The sequence below is a fragment of the Globicephala melas genome, chromosome 12 (genome assembly GCF_963455315.2).
Source record: "Globicephala melas chromosome 12, mGloMel1.2, whole genome shotgun sequence".
NCBI lineage: Eukaryota > Metazoa > Chordata > Mammalia > Artiodactyla > Delphinidae > Globicephala > Globicephala melas.
In genome coordinates, this window is record NC_083325.1 from 59,819,373 (window position 1) to 59,843,118 (window position 23,746).

The 23,746-nt window shown below is 38.8% G+C and overlaps 1 protein-coding gene across 6 annotated transcripts in view; it reads left to right on the top strand.

The window, feature by feature from the left end:
* Positions 1–5,669: 5,669 nt before the first annotated feature.
* ATL2 (atlastin GTPase 2) overlaps positions 5,670–23,746 on the top strand; it is a 62,743-nt gene continuing 44,666 nt past the window's right edge. For 3 of the 6 annotated variants that reach the window (XR_009566135.1, XM_030857900.2, XM_030857896.2), the window contains exon 1: positions 5,672–5,805. Coding sequence is in view for 3 of the 6 variants with exons in the window: in XM_030857900.2 (XP_030713760.2) it covers positions 5,688–5,805 (118 nt within the window). In the remaining 3 variants the exon portion in view is untranslated. Of the gene's footprint in view, positions 5,806–6,201; positions 6,340–6,707; positions 6,841–23,746 lie in introns of those variants that run through there. The other 3 variants (XM_060309225.1, XM_060309223.1, XM_060309224.2) reach the window with 3 other exon arrangements.

Genomic DNA, 23,746 nt, shown 5'->3' on the forward strand with positions numbered 1-23,746 from the left:
TGTTCATGATTTGATCTCCTTTATAAGATGTAATTCAATGACCCTGGCATATCAGCTTTGTATATAAGTAAAATTTCCCTGCCAATCAATAATTCAGAGTCCCTCTTTTTTTTTTTTTTGCGGCACGCGGGCCTCTCACCGTCATGGCCTCCCCCGTTGCGGAGCACAGGCTCCGGACGCGCAGGCTCAGCTGCCATGGCTCACGGGCCCAGGCGCTCCGCGGCATGCGGGATCTTCCCGGACCGGGGCACGAACCCGTGTCCCCTGCATCGGCAGGCGGACTCTCAACCACTGCGCCACCAGGGAAGCCCCAGAGTCCCTCTTCTTGTTCACAGCTACTCCAGCAAGAACCTTGATTTCCGTCCTTCCTTGCAAAAAAATTTCCTCTTTGGCCCCTCCCTCAAAATGGTAACCCCAAAGAAAGCCAAAGCCAAAGTGGCAAATCGGTTTGTTAGCCACAGTCACTGTACAACTTCTGGGATCAATCAGTGACCACTGCCCCCGAGGTCAATGAGAGGAGCCTGCAAAGTCCACCAAGAGATGCCTATGATTGGATTAAGCTATTAGTGCTCCCAACGCTGCCAGGGAATTTCCCAGCTTTGTTCTTTTTGTCTACTGGCCCCTGAAGCAGTCCTGCCTGTGCCCAGATCTGGTCTCAGATAGCCTCCTGGAAATGGCTCATTCATCTTCTGTCAACCATTCTTGGACAAAAAAGCACATCTCTTCACACAAAGGAGCAATGGTATGCAAACATGGTGGTTACCTTAAATTATACTTCCAGTAAACACATCACTGAAAGGATAAGGTCTACAAAGATGCAGTTTGCCCCTAACACAACCTTTTTCATCCTCAGAGAGCATTTTATCTTTTAGCCACAGCAATATTCCACGTCTTTTCTATGGTGGTCACTGTTTTATATTTGTTTACCTGTTCCCCTACTCTAACCCTGCCCTATCCATCTGATGCCCCTAAATCAAGGTAATAGTTTCCATTAATAGACACCCAAATCTCTAGCTCTTACAGGGGAGAAGATTCCTTCTATCTTACACCATTTCCATGAAGGTGAAAAAGATCCTAGGGTTGGTTCCAGTCACATCTCATATCCCCAGTACCCTGTGCTTTCCTTCCCTAGAAGACTCAGAAAGAAATTCTCTCTGAGATAGGCTCCATCATATTTTGGACTACCTCCTTAATTTCTGCCACAAAGATGATGCTCATGGTTTGCCTTGTACCCACCCTACCCCAGCTCTGGAACTAGCCGTTTCTCCAATGACTCCACTTCTTTTAAGAAGGGAATAGTATTAGAGATCAAGAGTGGGCACTAGGTATGATCATTACTACCCGGGTGTCTTTGCTTAGGCCTTTTCTGTGGACAGAGCTAGGAAATATATGCATGTATACACACATCTGTACATATGCAACACATATACATGAATGTTTACACTTGCATACACACACATATTCATACATATTTCAGAAACCTTTGGTCAGTATCAATACCTCCAATTTAATCCATCCCATGTAGTTTATCTTACCTCCCCCTTTTGTTATTTGTATGTCCCTTCTTTCCCATCAAGAACGCTGGCTCTCAACAATAAAACACACTTACTCATTTGTTTACTTCTATAAAATGTTGAAAATAGGTTCAGAATTGCTTTGCCCATACATCTACAAAAACAAGCCTACTAAAAAGAGTTCAGGACTTGTTTGCTGTTCTCCCTCCACCCTGACCAGGACCAAGAAGTATTTGTAGTTCAATACTATGTTTGTAGGTTACTTGGATTAGTTGGCTTTCTTTTCTTCCCTCTTCAGTTTGGTTCTGTTATTCATTTAAATACTGTTAACATTTATTTGGTTTGCTTTCAGTTTTAGTACCCCCTTCCCTTTCTTGTTGATTTAATTTTATTTTTTTATCATGTAGAACATGTTTCCAAAAGTCAACACGAGATAAAAAGGTGTACTGTGTTCTGTGTTACTTCTGTCTTACTCCCCCCACTCCCAACTCCTTGGAGGCCACTAACTTTATTATTTAACCTCGCCGAGTTTCTTTTTGGATAGGCAAGTAGATATTGTATGTTTTCTTATTCCTCTCACACAAAAGGTAGGCTCTACATAGGCTCTTTTGCAGTTTGGCTTTTTCACTTAAGAATGTCTCTTGGAAATCACTGTATATCAGTTCATAGAGATCTTCCTCTTCTTTCTTTACAGTTAAAAAGTGCTCATCATGAGTAATTATCATAGTTTACTTAACCAATCACCTACACTTGGATATTTAGATAGTTTCCAATATTTTGCAACTGCAAATAATGCTGCAGTGAATAACCTTCTGCAGAAAAAAATTTTTTTTGATTATTGGAGTTGTATCTTCAGAGTTAATGCCCAGAAGTGAGATTGGCATGTCGAAGTGTAAATGGGAATGAAATTTGTAGGATGTTGCCAAGTTCTTCTCCATAGGGGTTACACCATTTTGCATTCCCAGCGAGAATGCAATGTAGGAGAGTGCCTGCATTCCCCCATACCCTTGCCAACAGAGTGTAATCGTAAGCTTTTGAATTTTTGCCAACCTGACGGGTGAGAAATGGTGTCTCAGTGTTGTTTTAATTTGCATTTCTCTTATTATGAGTAAAACTGAACCTTTTTTCATATGTTTAAGGTCCACTTTGATAATTCTTTCTGGTGAATTGCCTGTGGATGTCTTTGCCCAATTATTAATAGGATTTAAAAAATTTTAAAGTTGTTTATTTGGTAGAAATAGCTTTTAATACAATTTACATTAACTGAAAGCAGAATCCCAAAGACCTGGCTGTGGATAAGCTATGGATTCTGCCCTCCAGGAATTCACAGTCTATAAGCTGGGCTTCCCTGGTGGGGCAGTGGTTGAGAGTCCGCCTGCTGATGCAGGGGACACGGGTTCGTGCCCCGGTCTGGGAAGATCCCACATGCCGCGGAGCGGCTGGGCCCGTGAGCCATGGCCGCTGAGCCTGCGCGTCCGGAGCCTGTGGTCTGCAACGGGAGAGGCCACAACAGTGAGAGGCCCGCGTACCGAAGAAAATGAACAGACAAAAAGCCACAGTCTATAAGCTGAACACTGTTAGGGTGGATATGAGCATAATCTCTGGACCCAGATTGCCTGCCTTCAAATGCCAGTCCTGCCACTTAGGCAAGTTTTTCACCACTTGGTGCCTCAGTTTCTCTATCTGTAAGATGAGAATAGCATTAGCATTTACCGTTTAGGATTACTGTTAGGATTAAATGACTTACCATATGTAAAGTACTTTGAGCAGTAAACATTCCATAAATGTTGGCTATTTTAGAGCCAAGAAAATGCTCTCAATATGTTGATTTGATCCCATAAGAATCCTGTTATATAGTTATAAAAATGAGGACCTGGAAGTTTAGAAACATTAGGTGAATCAGTGGTAGAATCAGGTTGTAACCCATTCATTCATTCGTTTATTCATTCATTTATTCCACAACTATTTTTTGAGACCCTGTTATGTACTAGGCACTGGCTTAGGAGCTGGAGATATAGCCTGAACAAGACAGATATTTGAGCTCTTGGATGCTCACTTTTTTGTGCTGGGGCGGCCTGTGTGGGTGTGGAAAGAAACAAAAACCAAGGAAACCAATTTTGTCTGTCTTGTTTGTCCTTGTCTGTTCAGCACACACAACAGTGTCAAAATTCATTTGTTAAATGAAAGAATAAAGGAATAAATGACAGAGTAGTGAAAAACGAGGCTTGATGCATAGGTAGGGCCCAAATCATGAAAGGTCTTGTCAACTATTTTGAAGAGCTTGGACTTTATCCTGAGCAGAGAAATCACATGAATAGATTTGCATCTAAGAAAACTCAAGCCAGTCTGTGTGGAGGACCCACAGGAGAAGGGGGAACAGCAGGGAGGTTGTTGTAATAAGTCCAGTGGGAGATAATGGGGTCTGAATCAAGAGGGAAGCTGAGGGGATGGAGAGGAGATGAGCTGGAGGGAAATTTAGAAGTCAGAATTGACTTCACTGGGACTTGATGGGTGTAGAGGGAGGGAGAAGTCTGCAGTAACACTGAGGTTTCACTGTGATAAGAAATTGAAGAGGGATGGCTGATGGGGGAAAATGGAGGAAGGCCTTTTAAACATAGGGATTTGAGGTGACCATGGGACAACGCTCAATCTCTTGACTGTATTTGCGTTTGGCTTCTTTACACTCCTTGGAGTCAGGAGATTTGGACCTGTCAGGGCACTGTAGTAGCATATGGGATAAACTGTCTGATAGTGGAACGGACACTGGTTAGGAGGTCACTTGACTAGTAGTGCAGCCTTAACCCTCTGGGGGTCCCTAATGGGGTGTGCTCAGGGCTAAGTTAACTGTTAACTTGTAACTGGAAGTTTATTCTTTGATGGCAAAAATACTCATCTTTGCATCTTGTCTCACACCTTAGATGATACCCTGCATAAAGCAGACTGTGGCAATATTAAATAGATGCCTCATAGGGAGATTATGAAAGGAAATCCATCATCAAGCAGGGCTTATGGCTTGGGGCTTAGGTTGTCCCGGGGCATCAAACCAGGATGCAGGGACTTAGGAAGTCCGGGAGGAGCTCCAAATCCCTTTCCATTAATACAGAAAACAGATGAATAAACAGCCCCCAAAACCCCTCTAGAATGGCACCTTGCAAGCTTTGGTGACACACAGTGCTTTTCTAGAGGTCATGCTGGATGAAAGTCTGTGAGAAGACCTGCACAAGGCAGCGATTTGGACACCTGGACACATGCCTTTACCAGAGAGAAGGAATTTCTAGTGCAGCTGGTGATAATGGAAAAAATCCAAAAGAATAGGGGCCATGTTTCACAGAAGCTTCCACAGGCAGATAGTTATTTTTAAAAGTGACCTGAACTTTCTATAGGATGTCACTGGATCCCCACAGGAAGGTTCATCACAGTTAGGAAAGGACCAGCTACAATTCATTTTCTGATTAGAGTGCTTTCTGGTTTGAACCTGTAAGGGGCTAGGAGCAGCAGGGGAAGGGTATGCACAGTAAGAAGACAGGAGGAGGGCCTCATAAGTAGAAGGAAGCTATGCCAAACAAAGCATAGGATGGTCTCTAGATGGGAAACAATATTAGAGACCTGTGCAAAGAAAGATCTAAAGGAAAAGCAGGGCACCAGCAATAGCTTGGGAGTGCGGGGCGGGGGGGAGCGAAGGAGGGAGGGGGGAGAATAGCAGAGGAGGAGGTAAAAAGGAGAGAAGGAAAGGAGCATGAAAGCAACCTCACGTGCAGTGCACGAGTCAACGATTATGGAGAAGAGCTGCAAAGAGAATTGGGTTACTCGATTGGGAAGGAGGGACTTGGTTCTCTGGAGAGCCCTTCGGTTTTTACACAGACACGCTCAGAGCTAAGGAGGTGTGGTCCTGGGCTTACGGCGGTAGGAGTGTGAGACGATTGCGGTGGGGGCGCCGCCCAATTTCTCCCCAAGGTGGAAGCCTGGGAAAACTGAGCGGCAGGCTGCAAGGCAAGCAGGGCGGAGGCGGAGCGAGGGCGCCGAGGGGCGGGACGAGGGAGGGCGTGGTGAGGAAAAGGAGGCCCTGGTGAGGGCGGCACTAGGACCCGCCGGCGCCCCGCCGGCTCCCGGGAGGTTGATAAAGCGGCGGCGGCGTTTGACGTCAGTGGGGAGTTAATTTTAAATCGGTACAAGATGGCGGAGGGGGACGAGGCAGCGCGGAGGCAGCAGTCGCACGAGGGGCTGCGGCGCCGGAGGCGAACCAGCGACCCAAACACCGGGGTTAACCACGTCTCGTCCACAACCCTCCTAGGTACGGGCCGGCGAGGTGTAGGCTGCAGGGCCCGGGTGGGGAGAGGGCGCGGGCCGCTCGGGCTCGCTGGCACCGGCCGCAGGCTGTGGGGTCGTCGTCCGCCGCTGGCTCGGCTCTCCTCCAGCCGCCGCGTCTGGCCGCCGCGCCTAGCCCCCGCCGCGCCCCCGAGCTCCCGCGGCGCGCGGCCTGAAAGGGCGGTCCTCCGGCCGCGGCTCCCGCAGCTGTCGGGTGCACGGGCGGCGCGCGCGTCTGCGCCCGGCCCGGCCCCCTGCCTTCCCGCCCGCCGCGTGGCTGTAGCGGCGTCCTTCCCCCCAGAGGGGGCGGCCTGGAGCAGGGGTCGCAGACCCGGGGCGCGGGGAGGTTGGCGGCGGCGCGGGGAGGTCCTAGGGAGCTCCGGGCGACCTGTCACCCGGCCGGCACTCGCTGTTCTCTGTCCTTCGCGCGGAAAGGGAGGAAGGGTTAACCAGGTCGTGATGGGCCCAGCAGAGGAGGAGGACGCGCAGCTCGCGGGGGGAGGAGACACCTCGCTGCCAGGTTGGAAGGTTCTCCAGACACCCTTCCAGGAGGGAACCGCGGTCCGCAGGCCAGGGTTGTGTCTGGGGGCTCGGATTCCGGGGACCCTCGGTTGCCGAACCCATTCATGCGGATAGCGCGTGTTTAGGATGCAAGTTCAGATTTAATTGTCAAAACTGGGGTTATGAGCGGTTTACTAATATTGAGATCACAGTAAGGCCCGATCGGACTGAAAGTGTCGGTGGTGTGAAGTCACCTGATCCTTCGCTCCCCGGTTTTGCTGAATGTGAGCTCCTACTGTACGTGTACAAGGAGCGCCCCTGCCCCCTGGAAGACGCATTTGCCTTGGCGGCGGAGTGTTGTGTGTCCCTCTCACTCACAACGCCCTATCTTTAGGAGTTTAGCATTTGATCCTTCACTGTGGTGTGAATTGAACGCCTGAAATCCTGATTGAGAATTTTGATGTTACTTAAAGACATAAAGTTTTTCCAAGGCTTATAAATAGTAAAAGCCTACGGTTAGGTAAGTATGGCCATGGCATAGATAAGAGTTTATTAACTATACTAAGTATGAACTGTGTTTTTCAAATTTCTCTCCACAGTCTGATAAAGGTTTTGTGAGGTAAAATGTAAAACATTTTGATAAAAGACTCACTTTAAAAGAAAAGTTTATGTGAAATGTACTTCGTCATTCATGGTAGACCTTGGACGTGTGGAACGTATGTCAGAGGTGATGACAAACTGTAAGTTTTGCTAAGGGAAAAAGAACAGGAAATAAAGCTGATTTTATTATTGCTTGCCAACCAAAGCACTTGACAGAACTGTTTACACAGAAGAAAATGCTGCCAGAGGAGAGAGGTTTGCCGTAGACCTATTCTGGTTGGAATTCTCAAGTAATAAGTTGTTCTGGAATGCTGATGGATTGGTTAATTTAGCTCTTTTGGACCCTGGAGAGGGAGGGTTGTGCGTATTTATTTACTTACCTACTTATGCCGTTTTAGATGTAGTTTCAAAGCGTTTTACGTGTTTGCCTTATTAGGAAAAGCATTGCTTTATGACTCAGGGTTATGAACATCGTTTTTAGGCTGTGGCACAGTGAGAAGAGATGCTATTCTTTTTTTAAAAAAATTAATTAATTAATTTATTGGCCGAGTTGGGTCTTTGTTGCTGCGTGTGGGCTTTCTCTAGTTGCGGCGAGGGGGGCTACTCTTCATTGTGGTGGTGGGCTTCTCATTGCGGTGGCTTCTCTCGTTGTGGAGCACGGGCTCTAGAGCGCAGCCTCAGTAGTTGTGGCGCACAGGCTTAGTTGCTCTGTGGCATGTGGGATCGTCCCGGACCAGGACTCAAACCCATGTCCCCTGCATTGGCAAGCAGATTCTTAACTACTGCGCCACCGGGGAAGCCTCGAGATGCTATTCTTAAGACTTGATAAATAGGGGTCATCATTTATTAAATGCTCCGTCTGCTACTCACAGGTTTTTGTCTTGTGTGTGTGTGTGTGGAGTTAGTCCTTCACTTGATAGCCATTCCTATCAAACGACTGCCTAAAATAGTCCCTCTCCCTGCTCATTTGCTCTGAGTCACCCATTAATACATTAAAAACCAAGTGAACTTTTTGAGATTTGTGTTTAAAGTAAGAGCAAACAGGCTGTGAATGAGTAGGGACTCATCTGATTTTGGCTGTAGAAACTCTTTGTCTCCCTCTGCTTTCTGGATAAAGTCATAAGAGTTGAGTTGGGGTGAGTCAGGTGCCACTCTAGTAGTTTAGTCTTAGGAAGATGCTTTGTGTCTCTTAAAGAGAAGTGCTTACGCTTTCTAGGGTTATATTGTAAGACCTTTATAAAGCACTTATGAACTATTCTAATGACTTTGTCGGATGCTAAGAATCTGTGGATGTGATTAAGTATTTAGTAAAGTGTTTTGAAATCCTTTATTTGGGGAAGAAAGAGCTTCCTTACAGTAAAGAGGTACTTATTATAGGGCAAATAAACCATGAGTTAAAATGAGATTCTGGCCTTAAGTCCAAGGCACTTATTTTTGGATTCATTTTTAGTTTACCTCTGTGTTTTACCTTTAGGATAAAGTTTTTGAGTATTCACAAGTGAAAGTAACTTTCTTGAAATTGTTAGACTGTTTCCAAAATTGTGTCTTTTCCATTCATCTGCTATTAAGCAGCTGCTAAGAGTATACCTGGAGGACTGTCATGTAGTTTGATGCTGGAGTTCAAGACATATTTAAAATTGTGAGACCTAGTAGTAAGATACATTTTAAAAAGTTGTTTATGCTCAATTGGAAGAGCTTTTTGACACACAGGGTTGTAAGCAAAACTGTTTGGCAGGCTGTCAAAGAGCCAGAAATGTAAGGGATGAGAATAGAAGTTAAACTTTTTTGTAATAGTGATTTATAGCTTTACAGAAGGAGTTTTTTTCCAGAATGGGTGCAGGGAAACAGTTTTTCTTTTTTTTTTTTTTTTAAGTGTAAACATATTCTGATTGTCTAGCCATTTTAGGGTTGTATTGTTTACTCTCTTGGGTATTATTTAACTTAAGGAAGAGAGATGTGAATATAGAATAACTAAACTTGATCCCCCAATTAATTCATTACTCATGTAAGTTTCTTCCTATCCTTTACTCTTTTTCACCACCCATAATACAGAAGAACTATTGAGGGTTTTCTTCATAGCTTTAAAAGTGGATATCCAGAAAAAAAGACCAACCTGAAAATATGTCAGTAGGATAATACTGACTTTATAAAGCACTTTATAAAGTGCTTTATAAAGCACTTTAAACACCTTGCTTTGATTTTATTCTTAAAACCTTCCTGTGAGGGAATTAAGTTATTCCCATTGAAGGGAGTGATTGTGACTGGTCTACAGTCACAGAAACTACTCAGAGGTACTCTTACTGCTCCTCACCAGGCTTGGAGGAGGGTAGGGGCTTTTCTTCATTGCAAATTATTACATATCATTAGAGATGACTGGGTAAAACTTTGTTGAATGAAGTCTGAAATCATACTAATGAGAAGATGGGACAGTTAAAAAGTAAAGATAGGGCAGGTCACTAAGTGGAGTGGGAAATTTTAAAGTAGGAAGGCAAAAGACGGATACTGTAGAAGGAAGTAGAAGAATTAATAAAGTAGGCTTTGGGGTTAATCTGGGCAATACAAGTAGAATCTAGGGGATTTCCTTGCTAAGGTACCAGTTTAATAAAATTATTTGTATAACTTGTATTTCTGTGATTGGCATCAAAATAAGCAGTAACTAATAACTTGGGGAAATGTGTAAGTGATGTTATTTATCTAGGCTCTGTAGCACATTTTACCTGTTTATTGTGTAATACTCTGATTGTGGGGGTAGTGTTTCTTTAATCACAGGGAATCAAGATCGTGTAGTGGAAAAAGAATGAGGAATCAAAAGCTGAGTGACTTGGTTTAAACTCTTTGAGCTTGAAACCCCTCACATACAGTAGTGATGATAATCCCATAAGGGCTGTAGGGGGAACAAATGAGGTGATAGGGTACAAGTGTTTTGTAAATTGTAGAGCTGTGTGTAAGACACAGTAATATATATGTAAGAATGTGCCAGTTTGACTACTTGTTCTATTTTATATATATATATATATATTTGCAATCAGAAAGTCTCTTCTAATTTTTTTTCCCTATAATATAGACAAAGGTTTAATGTGGGTGAGGATGGTGGGTAAATTTTTAACTTTATCTGTAAAATGCTGATAACATGTTCATGACTAGAGTTATCGTATTAAATGTGATTAAAATGCTTAACCCAATGGCAAACATTCTATTTGATGGTACTTATTACTATAATATGTGGTTATTTAAGAGATTTTGAACTAAACATTTAATTTTTAAAATAAGTGATTTAAAAGGTCTCTGTTCAGTTTTTTTTTTTTTTAAAGAAGATGTTGGGGGTAGGAGTTAATTAATTAATTATTTTTTGCTGTGTTGGGTCTTAGTTTCTGTGCGAGGGCTTTCTCTAGTTGTGGCAAGTGGGGGCCACTCTTCATCGCGGTGCGGGGGTCTCTCACTATCGTGGCCTCTCTTGTTGCGGAGCACAGGCTCCAGACGTGCAGGCTCAGTAGTTGTGGCTCACAGGCCTAGCTGCTCCGCGGCATGTGGGATCCTCCCAGACCAGGGCTCGAACCCGTGTCCCCTGCATTAGCAGGCAGATTCTCAACCACTGCACCACCAGGGAAGCCCGTTTTGTTCAGTTTTTATAAGATAAAAACAAGCATTCATGCTTCTCAGCTATCTTTATTTTAATAAACTTTCATTTTAGAGAATCATTTAATCATGTGGCAAAATAGTCTTTCAGTTACGGGATTCAATGTGAATTAATTTCTTAGTTAAGGTCATGGCAGTTTTCCAGTAGAGCACATTGGGTTTTCAAACAGTAAAGGTACAAAATCTAATTTACCTCTCTTATGCACAAGAATGCCTAAAAAAGTGATTGACTTGAAACCACACTAATCGTGAATCCCATAAAAAGCTTTTTTTCCCCTTCATGTGATAAGAACATACTTATTTTAACTAAAGACTTAATTTTGAGTACTGTAAACTTCCTATGGCCTTCAGAATGGAATAACATTTTTTCCTTCCTGATGGTTAATATCTACCCTAGCAAGCTTGTAGGTCTTTTTTTGGGTTATTAAATAGATAATAATCTATGAAGGCACTTTAGAAACTTTAAAGCCTTCTACAAAGAAACTCTGTAAAGGGGGTGAAATTGGCACATTCAGCGAGCTGCTCTTTTTGTATTTGAATGAATGGGTTTATGAGATATTAAAAGCTGGATTAAGTTCACTTTTATTGAAATGGTGGGGGAGAAGTTGAATTTTGAATGATAAGTTGGAGAGAAATTTTGACATGAAAATCACCCCTCTTAGTTTTTTTGACAAAAACAGTTATTAATCATCAGAAAATGCTGTTTTATAGCCCTTTAATTTTAAGATAGATTTGACAATGTGAGCAGGCTATGTGGAATTTTTGTTTAGAGTCAAGAAGCTTTTTATTGCATACACTTGGATATAGTTTCTCAAAAAATTCTGAAGTAGGCTAAAAGTCCTTGTGAAGGTTGAGCAATGTACCAGATAACAAATGTCTTACAACTGGATATTAAGACAGAAATTTACTGCCTTTTAAGTTACAGCTAAACTTGTGATTTAACAGGACTTGTGATCACAGCTCTTAACCTAATTGAGTAATATGGTAATTTATGCTTTGTTATAAAAGTTTAAAATTTAATTCCAAAAGCAGTAAATCTTTGTAGACACTTTGGAAAATACAAATAAAGGAAAAAAGAAGAGAGTAGAAATCATACCAACTAGTGGTAACCACTGCTAACATTTTAGTATACATCCTTTTTAAAATGCATAGTTTAATTTTTCCTAGATTAGGATCTTACTGTAATTTTGTAATTTACTTTTTCATTTCATATTGTATTTCTCTATATGATTAAATCTCTACAACATGATTTTTTAAATGGCATTATTCTACTACTTAACTAATCTTCCTTTTGGTTATGGAATTGTTTCTCGTGAATAATGCTAGCTAAGCATCTTTATAGATAAACCTTGACCTATAGGGTAAGGTCTTAAAAGTAGATTTCTGGGTCAGATGGCCTGTACATTTTCAAAATTGAAGACACGCATCAGCAAATCCATTCAAAAAGGTTGTATCCATTTATTCTGTCTCCATTAAGGTTAGATTTGTGCTTGTTCACAAGTGGGTGTTAATTAAAAATAAATGCCAACACATAGGAAAAATGGGGATCTCACTGTTTGTTTCATTTGCATTTCTTCAATTACAGTTGATGTTGAAATTTTAATATGGTAATTGAACGTGAATTCTTTTTTAAATTGCATTTTTGTATTCTTTGACCAGCTCTCAGTGTTTCTCTTATCTTTGTGAAAACTCTTTTGTATACAAGAAATTCTTTTTTATGTCTGTTTTTTAACAAACATATGAATAGTATGGTTTAAAAATGGTATATTATTATATTTATTATTTTAAAAATAGTATACTAGTATATAAAAAATAGAATAGTTTGTTTTAAAAAATATTTAAAATGGTTCCATATGGGTGTTTTTCTTAAATAAATTGGCAACTCTCAACTTATTAACTTAGTGCTAGTCTCTTTTGAATATTTAGGTATGCTGTTGGGAGTTTCTTTTCTCTTTTTCTGTTTTTATTGTTTTAAATTCTTTGTGAGATGTTGAATATTTATTACTGTCTCTTTATAATGCCAGAGTATGGGCATCTGCTTCAGTGCCCAGTAGTGTGGTAGAAGTTTCCAAGCTGAGGAGCTGGGTTCAAGTCACCACCACCACCAAGCTTTGGCTTCCTTAACAAAAAAATCTACTTTAGAAATTTAAGGTTAAAAGATAATGTCTTAAAACACCTGACGTGTATTGAGCGTACAAAGGAAGTTATTCCTTCTCAAGGGTAAAGGAGAACGTGAAGGGGCTGAGATTAGTTTTCTTTTGGGAGTAAAGAGATGGAGTAGGACAGGCAGATGGAGGACCATACTTGGACAAAGAACTACCTTTTTTGTCCCCTTGATGTTATGTTGCTGTATTGAGCACCTACCTTGTAAAAGGGCTTCTTCTCTGTTGCTTGTAATTAATACCTACGTAGAAAAGTGTAGAACAGATCCCTGTTTCTAAGCTTTTATGTAGATGGGAGATCAGATAGACCTTATGCATATTTGTGAGTAAAGTTTATCATTAAGTTTATAATTTCAGAAGTAGAAAGTAATGTGTGTTAATATTGTTGAGCAAGACTTCATGGGGGAGGTTGGGCTTATCAATCCTTGAAGAATGGGTGGGTCTTAGCAGAGTTTGTAGGATATACCACTTGTTTGAAGATAGAAAGATAGGCAGTATGTTGGGAGGCTTTAGTTAAAGCCCTTGTTCCTGCTTTCTAAGAATATTTCTAAAAGGGTTGCTTAAAAAGTATTTGAAAGCAATTAGATGAAACAATTGAAAAATCAAATGTGTTAGAGCATGTTTACTAAAAAAAGGAATATGAGTCTTCCTGTAGCCAAGTAGAGCAAAGAATTGATTTAAATAACTGAATAATTCCTAGAAAAACTGAATAGTCCCCCAAATGTGACTAAAAACTGTAAAGATGTGTGTTCCCTGCCCCTATTTTTGAGCATGTGTATTTCTCCGCCACAAGGAGTCCTGACACGTACTCTAAAATTGCCAAACTTAGGAAAGGACAAAAGGAGAGTATAGTGAGAACCTCTGACTCTCTTATCCCATTTGTTTTTTTCAAATTAGTCACATTTTATCTAGCTGGAAGGATGTTTATTTGTCTCTTTTTGGCACTATTTCTTTTTTACAACTGCTCTCTTAGTAGGAATTTTGCCTGTATTGAGCCAAGGTTGGGATTTGAGTATATGCTCTACTTTTCTTTCCTTTTTTTTTAAACTGCAGCTGTAACAAGTCATTTGAGGTTGAGAGCTGGAGCAAAGTGGAACTTAGTGTCTTATTTCCAGAGTCTTGGCAGATACCTATTTGAGATTTGTCATGAAAACGCTATTCTAAATTTAAACTTGTATGTATTTTTTTAAAAAATAACTCCTTTGTTAACTGGTTATCCCAAATTTCAATAGCTCTTCTATGAGTTTAATATCTTTTAACTTACTACAGAGTTAATTTGGGGGCCACAAAGAGAATGGTTAAACTATTTGCCTAAATCGAGGCAACGTATGTACTCTGGTTTTGTTGGATTCCCGATAGCTGTGTTACAAAACCTTGGAGTCAATACCAACAATACTTTTGGAAGTGGAAATTTAGTACATTGTCGCTTTATAAAGGCCTATAGAAAATAGAATGTATACGGAATAATTTAGTGTTATCTGTTGCCTACTCCAAAGAAGGATGTTGAAGAACTAGCTAGCTCTTGCATGCATCGCTTTCTATTTTTACTGTCACATCTTGACTTTGGGCTTTTCACCTTACATTCAGGCTCTTCCATTTGCCTTATATCTGATTTCCCTGTTTTTAGACTCTCATTATACTTCTTACTCACTCATCACTTTCAGTTTATCTCTGCAGCACAGCTTTGATCCTATCACTCTGCTTCAGAATTTTCCATGGCTCTCCTCAGGATAATGCCTAGCATTCTTAGCCTAAACTTTTAAGGTTAGCTTAATCTGAGTCTCATGGATACAGCCTTCTCCAGGGTGTCTTCACTGATAACCCTAGTTTAAATAATCCAATATAGCTCTTTTTCTTTGTACTGTCCTTTTATACTTGTTTGTGTCAGAACTTTGAGAGTAAGGACTATTAGTAGCAAATTGTACTACTTTAGTATCTAGCATAGTGCCTTGCTCTCTGATTACTAGTTTGAAGTAGGTACGGTGGGGAACCTTCCTCAATTCATGACACATTGTATAGGTGTACTGAGCCTTGTTGGAATCAGTGAATATGAAACGAGTTGCACATTTATTTACATATATATGCATATCTTACTAAATATGGGAAAGTATAATTTTATTGCATCTTATGTTTTAAAAGTCTGCAATTTTAAAACCTGCCCTTCTACATAGCTTATGAAGAAAAAATTGTTTCCCAAATGTTGGGGGACTGTATAAATGATTTGCTGACTATAAATCATTAAGTTTTGACAAGGAGATTTTTGGAAAAAATAAAGAGAAAAATAGCTGTTGCCAAGATTTGTTATAAAGATGTGAAATAAACTTCTCTGTTTTTAAACAAACTGTATTTTTGTTAACTTTTTTAAGCTCTCTAAAAATCTTGAGCACATAAGAATTCACTTCTGAGTTTAACGAACGTGCATAATTGGAAAATGATGGATCTGACAATTACAAAGACCTGGGTGTACGTCGTGATCCGATTACTTACAAAATGTTAAATTTTGTTTAAGCAAACTGCTTAATCTAAACCTCAGTGTCCTCCTTTATACAAATAAGGAAACTCTTAGCTAATCCCACAAAGTGATTTTGAGGATTATATAGTCATTAGTATAGAGTAAGCACTCTAAGTGTTTTTCTCTCTTCTATAGTAAAAGGAACAACACCTAAAATTATTTCATACAATAAATTATTTCAAGGAATGAGAAAGTTCCTAATAATGTTTTCACCTCTTCTCCCAGATAGCCACTTCTTTCAGTTCTCTGTTCAAATGTTTCCTTATTAGAGAAGGCTTGCCTGAATGTTCTTTTGTAAAATGGCAACCCCGGCTTTCATTTCCCTTAACTTGTTTTATTTTTCTCTGTAGCACTTAACACCAGCTGATGTCATATATTTGTTTTCTATCTCCTCACCTTTTGGATGTAATAAATTCCTAAGGGAAGGATTTTCTTTGTTGTTTATTTTGTTTGATACCGAATCTGCAGTTCTTAGAACCATGTTATAGGTGTTCAGTGAATATTGAAGGAATAAAGGCTTATGCATCCCCACCTCTAGTCCTTTCACCCCTGCATCAGAATTGCCTTGGTGCTTGTTACAGATGTAGATTCCTGGACTCCATATCTGAGCTGAATCAACTTTGGAGATGAGAATCAAGAGCCTGTATTCCAAACAAGCCACCCAGGTGGTTCTTTTAAGCTTTAGTGCATGGGACTAACTGTTTTACGGTGTGGCTGGAGCTTATTAAATATTGACAGTATAACTTGGTTTCAGACCCATGTATAATTAAATTTCAGATGAATCAACTATTCTGTAGCAAACATTTTTTTTTCCTGTTGCTATGTCAAGGAATAGTTATGTATTTTTGTAGTTTTGATTATTTTGGTTACTCTAGTTTTTGTCCAGAAATCCAGTTTAATCCAGACCTTAAAATCTCAAATACAGGATGCTTATCAGTCCACCTTTCCCAAACAAAACCAAACCCTTTAAACCCATACATAATCTGTACTTGTTATTTTTAACTCATAAGAATAGATGAGCTAATATCAGGGATTTACTTTAAGTGATAAGCATCATTTAAAAATATGGACTGATTTGCATCTTCTTTCTATGGCTATACCACTGAGGAACAAAGATTGATCTTTATAAGAATTATCCTGTAACGTTGAAAGGCAGTTTGGTATAGAGGAAACAGCATGGGCTTAATAAAAAGACTTAAATAGAAATCTTGATTCCTTTACTACTTTTTAGCTGTAGAATCTTGGAAGAATTTTTTTTTTAAACTTCTTTGAATTTCTTCTCTGAAATGGGGATAATTCCTAAGTCACAGTGTTGTTGAGAGGATTCCTTTCACAGTGCCCAGCATAAAGTTATAGAGTCATTCAATAAATAAGTTCCTTTCCTATGGAAGTAAATTCTTAAGCAACTTAAAATACTTCATTAGAAACAATTGTAATGTATTTCAAACTTACAAAAATGACAGAGGAAAATATAATAGATGCCCAAGTGCCCATTGCATAGATCTAATACATAATATTTGCCATATTTGTTTTGAATCCTTTTTTTTAAAAGAAATAAAATGTTACTGTACAGTTAGTGTTCTCCTGACATCTTTTTTCCTCTTCCCTCCCTCCTTAGATATACACCTATCTTGAAGTTAGTATGTATGTTTCCTGATTTTTTAATAGTCCTATAATATATATATTTATTTTTTTCCATAAACAATATGTGGTATAGTGCTATATTTAAAAATTTTTAGAAAGTGGCTCAAACTATGTATTTGTGGCTTGATTTGTTTTTTCATTCAACATTGGTTTTGAGTTTTATCTATGTGTACACATTTAATCGTATTCATTAATTTTAATTCTCTATTTCATGGTTTATTTATCTGTGGATATTTAGGTTCCAATTTTTTTTTTTTGCAGTTACAAACAATACTTCAGTGAACAAGGAACCTTGTCTCTTCTGTGCATTTGTGTAGGAATTCCTCTAGCATATAAATAACTTGTCTAAAAATTAAATTTAAAAAGTTTCAGTATTGTGTACTCTAATTCTTTAAAAATCTGGACCACAGAACAAGAGTGTGTCTCCCCACCCTTTGAAAAAAGGTACAAAAGATGTCGGACCCTTTGGGTGACTTGGGTGAGATTTTCTGCAAGTCTTTCCTTTAGAAGAAAATAGAGAAGAACCTTACTGAGGACTCTAAGTTGCAGAACCTAAATATAATTTTTCTGAATTTCTGTCTTGTTGCTTAGAGTCTCCTGAGCCATTATTTATTCTATGGAGTATACTTACTTCTTATTTAAATGTATGCTTTAAGAGCTGGTTAATACTTGATGATAAACTTTGGGAAAAATATTTTGTAATCTATTTTACAATTTTCTTCATCTGTTTAGATAAATGCATTTTTTTCTTCAGTATTTTTTAAATGGGAACAGCAAAGATTCTGTGACATCAGTGCTGGTTACTGTGGAAACAGAGTAGATTTCAAGTGAAAAATGTTTGAATCTTATAGGAAAACAACTTTTTGTTTATCTCCTGATTTGATAGTAATGGAGGAAGGAAATATGAACTACATTATATGATCTTTAAACGTATTTTTAAAGCTTGGTTATTCAGGATGGTCTTGTTGGTCAAGTGGGCAAAGCTGATGGGGGAAAGTATCTGATATCTGACATTATTAGTAGGTCTTCTGGAGTCTTTATAGTTTTTATTTTTGCAGTTTGCATCATAGTTCCAGTTTTATATGAGAGAAATTTAACTTTATAAGTTATTAATAACATTATTTTATAGGAGCAAATAGTTAAACCCTTTCTTGTAGTAGCTGCTTCTCTCCTTAAATTTTTTTGAAGTCCAAGTTTGTGTCTTTGTCAGTATTCTTATTCCAGGTGGCATCTTTTTGGGCAGGGAGAGGGAAGCCTGCTATTAAAAGCTCACCCAGGTGACCGATGATGACTCCAGACCAAATCTGTACATTTATATTCTTAAAGTAGGGATGTCTATGTACACTGCCTCTTTTCACTTTATATAGAATCCACAGTACTTCGACTGGAGTGGTTAGTTTTGTCAGAGTATTAGCAGTCTCCTAGGAAAAATGGAGGATTATAGTTTAGCTTGAAAACTTTTTTTTCCTTCAGTGAAAACAGTAGCATCACTAGAAACTACATGAAGTAAAATAAACTGAACGATCTTTATGTACTAAATACCTGTAAAATATCATGATCCTTGGTACTCTGTTCAGAGGACAGAGGACATTGGCATCACCATGAAGTTATTTAGAAATGCAGTTTCAGGCTCCATCCCACATTTCCTGAATCAGAATATTCATTTTAACAAGATCCCCGGGTGATTCATATGCATTTTAAAAGTTTGAGAAGCACTAATGTAGAGGAAATAACATTAAATTAATAAGACCACGCCCAGTTCTCCCTCCAAACAGTGGTCTAGTCTTGTGTTTTCCTTATCTTTAAAAAGAGTGAATCTGGCTGCATAATCTCTGAAGCCCCTGTGAGTGATATATTAGATTTAATTTTAAGTATTGAGGCTAATTTTTTTTTTATAAACACTTTACTATGTAGAATTTCAAACACAGAAGTAGAGAGAATAGTGTAATGAACCCATTACCCACATTCAACAATTATGAACTTCAGCAATTATTAATTTATGGCCTATTGATTTTTTTAAATTTATTTTTGGCTGTATTGGGTCTTCGTTGCTGTGCGCAGGAATTCTCTAGTTGTGGTGAGCAGGGGCTACTCTTTGTTGTGGTGCACGGCTTCTCACTGCGGTGGCTTCTCTTCTTGCGGAGCACGGGCTCTAGGCTCGCGGGCTTCAGGAGTTGTGGCATGTGTGCTCAGTAGTTGTGGCTCACAGGCTCTAGAGTGCAGGCTCAATAGTTGTGGTGCACGGGCTTAGTTGCTCCATGGAATGTGGGAACTTCCTGGATCAGGGCTCGAACCCACATCCCCAGCGTTGGCAGGCGGATTCTTAACCACTGCACCACCAGGGAAGCCCTTTAGAATTCACCTTTTATATTGTTTTGCCTCTTTTTGGTTGTTGTTTATTCTGGTCGCACTGTGTGGCATGTAGGATCTTAGTTCCCGATCAGGGATCAAACCTGCTCCCCGTGCAGTGCAAGTGTGGAGTCTTAACCACTGGACCACCAGGGAAGTCCCTGTGGCCTATTGTGTTTCAGTTTACTCCCTTTCTTCCCTGGCACTTCCTTCTTTCCCTTATTATTTTGAAGCAAATCCCACACATCATGTCTTCCTCCACAAAGAGTTCAGTATGTATCTCTAAAAAATAAGTATTGTAAAACTTCATACATTTAGAACTAACATACAGGTATGCACAACGATCAAAGATCATGTTTATTGGTTGAATTTTCTTTACTCAGTTCTTTTAAATTAAAAAATAAGAAGGTAGATCTTAGAGTCAGGACATAATGGAGTTGGAAAGCAATTTAGAGATATCATTGAAATGTCCTTAATTAGCCAGTGCAATATCTTAAAGTCAAGGTGTTTAAGTGACTTCCTAAAGTTGACATGCTGGCTGGAGGTAAAGTCTAAATTAGTACCCAGGTTTATCTGGAATCAATGAGCTTCAAAGAAATACACATTTATGACTGTATGGATTATAGGATTTTGTAACGTCTGCTACTTACTATGGTGACTTGGGGTTGTGTGAGATCAGCTGAGCCAGAAACATGTTTCCTTGAATGATTTGAGTTGGAATTGGCTGAAAGAGAAAGGTATTCGAGATTTAGAAGGTGGAAAGGGAAGCAGCAGCCATGTTTACGCTGGGAAGACTGGCTGAGACTCAAGCACTATTGTGGCTCACAGCAGGCACATTGTCACAGATCTGCTGGGTCACCTTGGTGGTGTGGGGCAATATCCGGGCCTCAGTTCTTCCAGCTCTATTGAGGCTAATTTTCAAGCATCTGTACTAGAATTTGAATGTTCTAAAATTTCTTGACATTCTACGGAGTGTATGCATAGTCTCTTGATGCTTAAAACTTAAAACTCTTGTAGGAGTTAAAAAATGTCCCCTTCTCCAATATACAGACATATGTGTTTGAGTTATTTGTTGTCATATGTTTAATTTCTCTTTTAAGTACCTAGGAGCGTGATTGCTGGTTGTATGGTATGTGTTTAACTTTATATAATGTATTGCCAGAAAGTTTTTTTCAACTGATTGTATCGTTTTATACTCTCACCAGAAATACATGTGAGTGCTAGTTGTTTCCCACCAATTCTATTTTTGTCAGTCTTGTAAATTTTAGCTATTTCAGTGAGTATGTAGTGGTATATCATTGTGGTATTAATTTGTATTTCCTTAGCATCTAATGGTGTGAGTATATTTTCGTGTGCTTATTGATCATTCACGTATCTTCTTTGAAGCATCTCTTGCCCATTTAAAAATTGTTCTTATTGAGTTGTAAGAGTTCTTTATGTATTCTGAATACTGGATTTTGATTAAGGGTTTTTATGTCTATTCATGAGGGATGTTGGTCGGTAGTTTTGTTTTCTTGTAATGTCTTTGTCTGGTTTTGATATTGGGATAATTATATTGGCTTCATAAAATGAGTTGGAAAATGTTCCTTTCCTTTTTTTTCTGTAAAAGTCTGTGTAGAATTTGTATAATTTCATTCTTAAATGGTTGGTAGTTCACCAAATTTCCAGTGAAGCCATCTGGGCCTAAAGTTTTCTTTTTAGGGGTTTAATGCATTTGATTTTAAACCTGATTCTTTTCAGTTCTCCTTTCTAAAGACTGAGTATATTCTTTTAGTTAGCCAGCTAGTAATACATTTCTTAGAATAGGGTTTTTTCTTCCAGCTTTTAGGAGGCAAGAATTGATATGTGTTTAGAACTGTATTTCTGGAGAAGTGGGGTGAGGGGAGTGATGGGGTGGGTTCAGAATTTTATAGTCACTTGACCTTGTATATTTTGAAAACATTTTGTTTTGCTCCTTCACAGCACCCTCCTGCCCCTCCCAATCACTAAAATGCTGTGGAAGCAGAAGGAAGATTGAGAAGCAGTGTTCTAGAATATTTGAGAGACTTTTTCTCGCTTCTAATAGCTGTAACCTGTATCTCTATCTTTCGAACTTAGATCTACATTTCCTAATAAAGCCTTTGTTAGCTTCACCACTTTAAAAAAAAAACACACACTTACTCTTATGGAATTTTCAAATATGTACAGAAGTAAAGAGAACAACATAAAGAACCTGTGTATATACAACTCCCAAATTAAACAATTATCAATATAATGGCCACTTTGTTTTATCTATTTTCCATAGCCAGCCTCCCTACCAGACTATTTTGAAGCAAACAACAGATTGTATGAATGTTTTGTGTCTTTAAAAGATTAAAGATTTTTAAAAAACATAGCCGTGGTACTATTATCATGCTAGAAAAATAATTCCTTAATACCAAATATCCAGACTTCATATTTCCCTGATTGTTTCAAATTTGTTAATAGTTGATTTTCTTGAACAAGGCCCACACACTGCATTTGGTTGATACGGCTCTTGAGTCTCTTTCTCCCCTTTTTTACCTGCTTTCCCCCCTTTGCTCTTGCAATTTATTTGTCCAGGTTTGTTTGTCCAGTGGAATTTCCTATGTTCTAGAGTTTTCTGACTCCATCTCTGTGGTGGTGGTGGTGGTGGTGAACGTGTCTCTTATCTTTCCTTTCCCATAGTTAGATCTAGAGGCTTGATCAGTTTCATGTTTTTAAAAATTTTTCCTCAGACATACATCTTTGATGGTGTCTTGTGCTTCCTGACGCATCACATCAGGAGCCACAAAACTTTTGGTTTGTCTCTTTGTAATGTTAAGACTGATTGAGGAGGTTAGGCGTTAATCTAGCCATTATAATCTATCCCATCAGCTTTTCGCTCAGTAGTCTTAGTAGTCATTGTGCATTGCTGCCTTTTTGAAGTCCCCATTTCTAGGGAGTGAAGACCACCTGGATTCTCTTTATGCATGACCTTAGACCTTACTACTTAATTGGTTCCTGGGTAAACAGTGTTAAGTCAGATCATTAGTTCCTGTAAGTTTGCATTGATTCTAATTGAGTTTTGTTTTAGGGGATCTATTTCATTCTATATCATGCTTGATCTTGAAAATAAATGAAGAGAAAATTGGACAAGATAATTTCAGGCATTTATTGAGCATAAATTAGATATCTAGCATAAATATAAATATATTATTACTTAGTAATGAATATATACTTAATACTAACACAACCTTTTAAGGACTTTTTTTTTTCTTGAACTAGATTGGCTGAATTAATTGATTGACTTTTTTTTTTTTTTGGGCCATGCCACAGGGCTTGTGGGATCTTGGTTCCCTGACCAGGTTGAACCTGTGCCCCCTGCAGTGGAAGCTCGGAGTCCTAACCACTGAAGCACCAGGGAATTCCCTAGAGCCTCTTCTTAAGAGCAAGATAAAAATGCAAGTCAGGAGACCCTCTTTCCCTGGTAGAATTTGCTTTAGCAAGTTTAAGAGGTCTACAATATTCCAAAGACCTTATATCCAAAGTTATTATCATCTGGTTCATATTTTGCTTGGTGATACTTTAAAACTTTGAATAGCAAATGCTGTCTTCAGTGATTCCTTGCTTTTTCCACTTTGAAAGTGCCTTGTTGCTGAACTATTTTGAGTGAGGTTCTAACAATTAGGTCAAGTTTGCCTTGAAACTATGCATTGCTGTCTCTTGGCTTTACTTATACATTCACTTCCTGAAAAACTTTGTTTTGTTGATAGTGATTTCAAATAGTGAATTCCTTCTTAACTTCCAGGTAACATTACTGGAAAATTTTTCAGTCCATCTGTAATGGCATTTAACAGTTCCCACTGAATTTTCAGTGCTGATCAATTTTCTTTCTAAACCTCTCAAATCATCTTTGAAGCTAAAAACCTATTCCTTTGACAGCTAACTTACCCAGTTTTTAAGCATTTTGAAGACTGTACATAGTGCCTTTAAGAAAATGTTCTCTTTGGTTCAGAGTTTTATGGATTTGCTGATACATACATTCTATCAGAGTTTTCCCACATTGTTAATCAATCTGTTCCTTTTAACAAAAATGACTGATAATTGTATTGACCTAGAGATCTGTGCTTCTTTCAGTTATATTTTCTTGTCTTTCACAACTGTACTTCGTTGAACATGATAGATTCAACCTGGAATATAACCCGTACTCTTTTATTCCTCACTTCTCTAGATTTAAAATGCCATGCTTTATTTCTAGAGTGATAATTTTTTTACTTAAAATTTTTTTGACTTTTGATGATATACTTTTTTTTTGAGATCATAGTTAAAGGAAAATTCCAAAATTTGAAGAAAATATAAAAAAAGTAGAGAGCAGAATACATTTTTTTGTGCTAAGCACTGACTCCAGATTTTTTTGCTCGATTATTAATGTCAGCTCATTAGCCAATGATCCTTAATTTCGAGTTGGTCATAGTGTTTATAGTTATAAATTTGAATTTTGACCTTTATTGTGGGAATCTTAATTGTAATAAAGGTCATGAAAG